The 5591-nt window shown below is 39.6% G+C and overlaps 1 protein-coding gene across 1 annotated transcript; it reads right to left on the minus strand.

Moving 5' to 3' along the window:
* Positions 1–235: 235 nt before the first annotated feature.
* ifngr2 (interferon gamma receptor 2) lies at positions 236–4547 on the minus strand. Its single transcript, XM_030786884.1, has 7 exons — positions 4435–4547; positions 3915–4044; positions 3475–3644; positions 2171–2319; positions 1831–1978; positions 1519–1676; positions 236–463 (listed from the first exon to the last, which is right to left on the minus strand). Exons 1-7 carry the CDS (start codon positions 4487–4489, stop codon positions 320–322), a joined length of 954 nt encoding a protein of 317 aa, XP_030642744.1. The 5' UTR covers positions 4490–4547; the 3' UTR covers positions 236–319.
* Between the last annotated feature and the right edge of the window lie 1044 nt (positions 4548–5591).

A 5591-nucleotide genomic window follows, 5' to 3' on the forward strand; every position in this document is an offset into this window, starting at 1 on the left:
ATATATATATGTATAGATAATAGTAATAATAATAATAATAGCAGTTTTTAGGGCACTCATTTAAGATCAACACAAACCTCTTAAGAGCTTTAAAAGGTTTTATACTCAAAGCTTTGGTGGACAGAAAGCTTTTCAATTATTGTATTTTTTCTCCAGAAGACATATTGAATATAATCAAATGGATTTTTTTTTATTGTTTTACTATTGTAATGAATTTTAGTCAGATATGATTTGATTTTTTTTTTTTTTTATAGTGTCTGAACAAGATGCGGCCTCACGATGAAGCTGCTACGTTACCATGGTCGTGTCTCAATGTGTTTCAGCCGCTTGTGTCTCTGCTCAGCTGCTCACGGTCCCCATGCTCATCGTCCTCTTCAATCTCACACGCGTGGACCTCACATGCGTGCAAACTCTGACTGCTGGAGCTGATCCAGGGTGCTGAAGTAAAGTCGCTTTGGAAGAACTAGACGGGGGATTGGGGGAGGTGGGAGGGGGGGAAGACAGGCAGAGGGAGAGATTGAGAGAGAGAGAGAGAGAGCGAGAATGAAAAAGAAAAACATGGACTCGGTTGGAAAAACATACATCCAGCAATTTTTCAGAGTGCCTAACTCTATTTGAAAGAGCTATGCTACGCAACAGCCTCCCTGGCTAATGGGCCAGCCTCCTGGCTCATTCAGGTGGTCATCTGTAGGCTCTATAATTCCACACAGCGTAGTGAAACACTCTGAGACGCTGAAGGCATTCTCTGGATGTTCAAGCCGTGTAGTATGGTCGCAGCCTTTGAATACATTTCTTTAGCGTTCTCCGAGTTACATTTGGTATCTTTAAAAAGGGGCTCCGCCCCAAAAGACTACAGCTCCTTCAGTCTCGTGCAAATCCGTCGCGTCGCTGCGACGAACCCCCGAGCCTGTCTTTTCCTCCTCTACAACATCAGAGGGATCTGTCCATTCCTGACCACCAGCTCCACAATTCAACTCCCTTCTGACTGGCGCTGCCTGTCCAGTCTCTACCGCCATTTCCCTGCACTTTCAAATGGGTTCCAAAACATACTTTAGCTTAGCACTTCAAGCTTACTACATAAAAGCCACTGCACTGAACGCTGCACCCTGCATGACGCATTTCTGTTTGTTGTTCTGTACCCTGTGTGGCCATCTTGTACGTACCATTCACTGACTGTATGTATGACTATATGGTCTTGTTGTTCATTATTCCTTAGCATACACGCTGATCTATATGTTACCTATATGCTACGGTCACTTCCTTCTAGATTATTCTACTCGGATGGCCTTTTGTTCATTAAAAGTGACTGATATGCACTTTTTTCTTTAGTAGTCGCTCTGGATGAGAGAGTGTGCTGACAACACGGCTTGAAGCATAGCATAAAGAACCTGAGGCGGTACTGCTAAAACCCATTCTGCTTTCAAAAGGCATTGAGAAAGACTAATGACGATTTCGAGGCAATGATATAAGTAATAAAATATGTTAAAAAACGTGTGTGTACGTGTGAGTATTCAATACCTCATACATGTGGCCCGGTAGACACAGGGGGGGTTTTAGATGTTCTTTGATCTTTTCGTATTTTAAACAAAGGGTGTACATGAGAAACCCGGCCAACACGAAAGCCAAAGCCGGTAGTAACACACTCAGCGCCACATTACGGATCAGTTTGCTCCTAGCTAAAGATGGAGGGAGGGAGAGAGAGAGAAAGAGAGAGAGCGCACCTGAATGTTAAACACAACAATAAAAAAAAAAACAGTAATGATTCATAGTAATACTACTAGAACTTCATAGTAATCACGTGACAAAGAAAACGGAATAGAAGACTCCTACCAGACTCAGGGATCATTGCACACTTCTGTTGGCTGCGGGCACTCTCATATTGTTGGTAAAAGACATGTGTCGCTGACACACAGTACGCCTGTCCCTCCTGTATGTGATCCCTTAATACCTCCATATGATTGCTAAGGTGATGAAGTCTCTGTCAAATGGACAAAGAAATGAAATGCTAACTTACGCGCATTCACCCCCCCCCCCCCCAAGTTGATATTAATTGAACCTTTCAGTGACTGAACCAGCGTAGAGGAGTGCTCATTTGTTTTTTAGTGTTTTTTATTTTGTTTTTGGGGGGTTTTTTTTGTTTTTCTTTTTATTTACGTCATGCATTACTCACCCGTAGCTTCTCGTTCTCTTTACCAAAGTAGATCTGGAACTTGCGGTGCATGCCGTACTCAGGCTCTACGCTGTTGTTCCCATCTGACATCATCACAACCAGCTCAGACGGTTTGGCCGTCAGAGAAACCACGGGGACACAGGAAACAGCTAGAAAAGAGGAAATGCGTAAACCGAGGACACCGAGAGTGTGTTTGTTGCTTAACAAAAAAAAAAAAAAAAAAAAAAAGTGGTGATGGGCCTTCCGGATTTTCCGGACCCAGATGAAGGGGACTTTTGGTGAAAATGATACAGGGTTCTTATTGCGGTAGAGGCCTGGACAGGGCAATCGGTAAACACGTTTACAAAAAAAAAAAAGGAAAAAAAAAAAAAAAAAAAGAGAAATGTAATAGCAGTCAGTCAAAACTCAAAAACTACCAACTATTCCATGTAGCTCTACGAGAGCAAAACTAAAATTCAACATTCTAGAACAACGGACAAATAATATAAGATGTAACTTAAAGATCAAGAAGTTTTTTTTTTGTTTTGTTTTTTTAAATCAGATTAGTTTGACGACAATAAACCTAACACTCATAAAAATTTAACAGTACTTTTCCCTCAGGTATTTAAAATACTGAGTTTAAGAAAATGTGTCCAGCTTCCTGTGTTTCCTGTTATCTGGATTAAAATAAAAGTTCAAATAAACAACAAACTATTATTTAGACAAACCGCTCTAACTCAATACACAGAGGTATGTGACTCAATGCCTTAACATGTTATAACTTGCTGTCACTTATCCCGTTCTAATACATAAAGGAAAGACGCCCTTTGTACTGTGTGGTGTTTACATGAAGGCTACACACTCCTACATGTATACAAATATAATTCAACATTTTTTTTCCAGTATAAAGCACCCCACTTGTTTTTATATTGTAACTGCTACTTAATTTTTCAAACAATAGCTACACACTCTCTCTCTCTCTATACAGATCATATGAAACTATATTTTTATTCCAGCTATGCAGTGGTCATAAAGATGACAAACAGCTCTTTGAACACTTGTGGATGCAGTGCAAAATGCCTCAACAACTCCTCACACATGCTGATGTAAAAACAAGAAATGTTGCAAAATGTTTTTCAGTTCATGAGCAATTTAAAGATAATTTGGTCTTGTCAGTAAGAAATTCATATAATTCTAAACCAAGGTCAAACCCAAATAGGCCCTTAGAGGTAGGGGTGTGTGTGTGTGTGTCTGTGTGTATTGTGCTTGAAAAATAATTAACAGTTGTTCAAGGTTCTCCGTAATTTACCTCAATATACACTTACATTCATGACACTGAGCAAACTTCTCCCCAGTCAAGGACCACGTCCTGTTACTTTTCTCTGCTTGAACTCGAAACGTCAAGCCAAAGATCTCGTTCATGTCGGCTGTGAGATCGCAGGTTGTGGAAGTTATCTGGGTACAGCTGGGAACATCCTGCCATAGTGTGTTGTTCCTATAATTCATTCAAACACAAGACTGGAATCTCTAATCGATATAACACCAACGTGTGAGTGACAAATAAGGCCAAATTCTGCTGACCCAAGGTAATCCGGAATAATAAAGATCTGAAACTCAGTGGAGATTTTACGTTACAAGTTTAGAAAAAGAAAGAATGTAGGATAGTCATAAATGCTACGGTTATCAACGGTGAATAGAAATGTGGTGAAAAGGTTGTCTGAATAGCGCAGTCTTGCGAGTGAAATCAAAGCTGGCTTTTACTGACGTAAATGTGTTTGATGTGTCCTCTCCCTTGCGATATTGAACGGTGTATTTCACAGAATCTTCAGGGACGGGCGTCCACGAAAGCTGTGACTGAACAATCTTAGCTTCTTGTCTCTCTTGTGACCGCCGTGCTGCAATTAAAACGTAATGTAAAGTAATGTTATCATAATCAAGTAGTAACCACTGATAGAAAAGCACATCCTTAGCCATGCATCGCTAGCACTGTCAGCTAGCACTGCCAGCATTATTCACTTTGTCGGGCCATATGTGTCCAGATTTAATGCACATAGTTTTCAAATATGCCATTACGTTTCGCTATGTTCAAAAAGAGGTTAAATTTTACTAAAACCAAAACAAAACAGAGGTTTAATAGGATCATAAAGCGAACAAAAATCGATGTATTCTGGGGAACGGAGAGCAGGAAGCCTAAGAAGCCATTTTCTTTTCTAATCACCTATGATGTGATATAATCTTCTAAAGTCTAGCATAGCTTTATTTTAAAACAAATCACTCTCTCTTACCATTGCTGATGACTGCCAACAGGATACACGAGGCGAAAAATTCTTTAAATCCCATAATATGACTGTATTGATAGCCTGATCCCTTTCGAATGCAAACTATAACATTGTCGCGTATGTCCCACCCCTTTTCCTAGTTCCCTAGTTCCAGATTTTGGTAACGTCGTCACGACAGGTTGCACCGAAGTGTAAAAGTAAAATACCCGTACCGTTTTAAACGTACATAACTACACGGCATGTAATTTCAAGATATTTTAACTTCACTTGCCAGTGTGGCTGAATCAAATGTTGCCCAAGTTCAAGAATATTCTGCTTATATCGAATATATTCGATATCCAATTAAATATCTTTTCAGGTTAACATCATATAAGTATATGACAAATGTGGCGAGCCAACTGACAATGATGAATAGGTGGGGAAAACACTTCGACCAAAGTGTGAACTCTGATTACTGTTGGTGATAACTCACAGGTCGTCTTACCACCGATGTGGTTTCGTGTAGGAAGAGTGTGAACTTTTCGGTTGACGTGCGCATGTGCCACCGTGGGGTATGCGAACAGAAGTGAAAGAAGGTCCGTTGTTTGTGCACTTTGGCAACTGAGCGCTGTAAACATATATATATAAAAAAAATAGATAGTCATGGCTACGGACTCTTAATTTATTATGCGCACCTCTATGGACGGTTCTTAGTGGGTTCTGGTGCTCAGCCAATCACAAAAATACTCTGAATTTCACATCTCTTTTCAACATTTTTCTAAAATTGTCCTTGATTGGAGGGTTTGGTTGTAGAATCACTCACACGTGTTTGTGTGTGTGTGTACACGATTGTATTTCGAGATTTAAATTGAAATGTAGACGTTAATCGGTTTTGATAATTTCGTGAATAAACTCAAAATATGGGAAGTAGAATTAAAATTGAATGAGCCTGAAAATTGAAGTTCTGAAAATGAATTGCGAGAATAAAGTAAATTCAAGTCGAAATCTCCAGAATAAAGCTGATGTGACGAGATTTACATGGTACAGAGGAATACAAGGGCCGCCTAGAAAGAAAAAAAAGATCATATTTCGAGATTTAAGTCGTACATTTCACTTTTATTCTTGACATTTCAAGTTTAATCGCCAAGATAATTTGGTGAATGAACTTGAAACTTTGATAAGTC

The sequence above is a fragment of the Chanos chanos genome, chromosome 10, assembly GCF_902362185.1.
Source record: "Chanos chanos chromosome 10, fChaCha1.1, whole genome shotgun sequence".
Classification (NCBI taxonomy): domain Eukaryota; kingdom Metazoa; phylum Chordata; class Actinopteri; order Gonorynchiformes; family Chanidae; genus Chanos; species Chanos chanos.

Bases quoted from the DNA above. Each gene is read 5' to 3' on its own strand.
- ifngr2 (XM_030786884.1), bottom strand. From the start codon at position 4,489: ATGGGATTTAAAGAATTTTTCGCCTCGTGTATCCTGTTGGCAGTCATC. The intron at 4,045-4,434 runs GTAAGAGAGAGT...TTTTAATTGCAG, and splicing joins GTTGGCAGTCATCAGCAATG to CACGGCGGTCACAAGAGAGA. The intron at 464-1,518 runs GTATTGAATACT...TCCCCCGTCTAG, and splicing joins TACCGGGCCACATGTATGAG to TTCTTCCAAAGCGACTTTAC.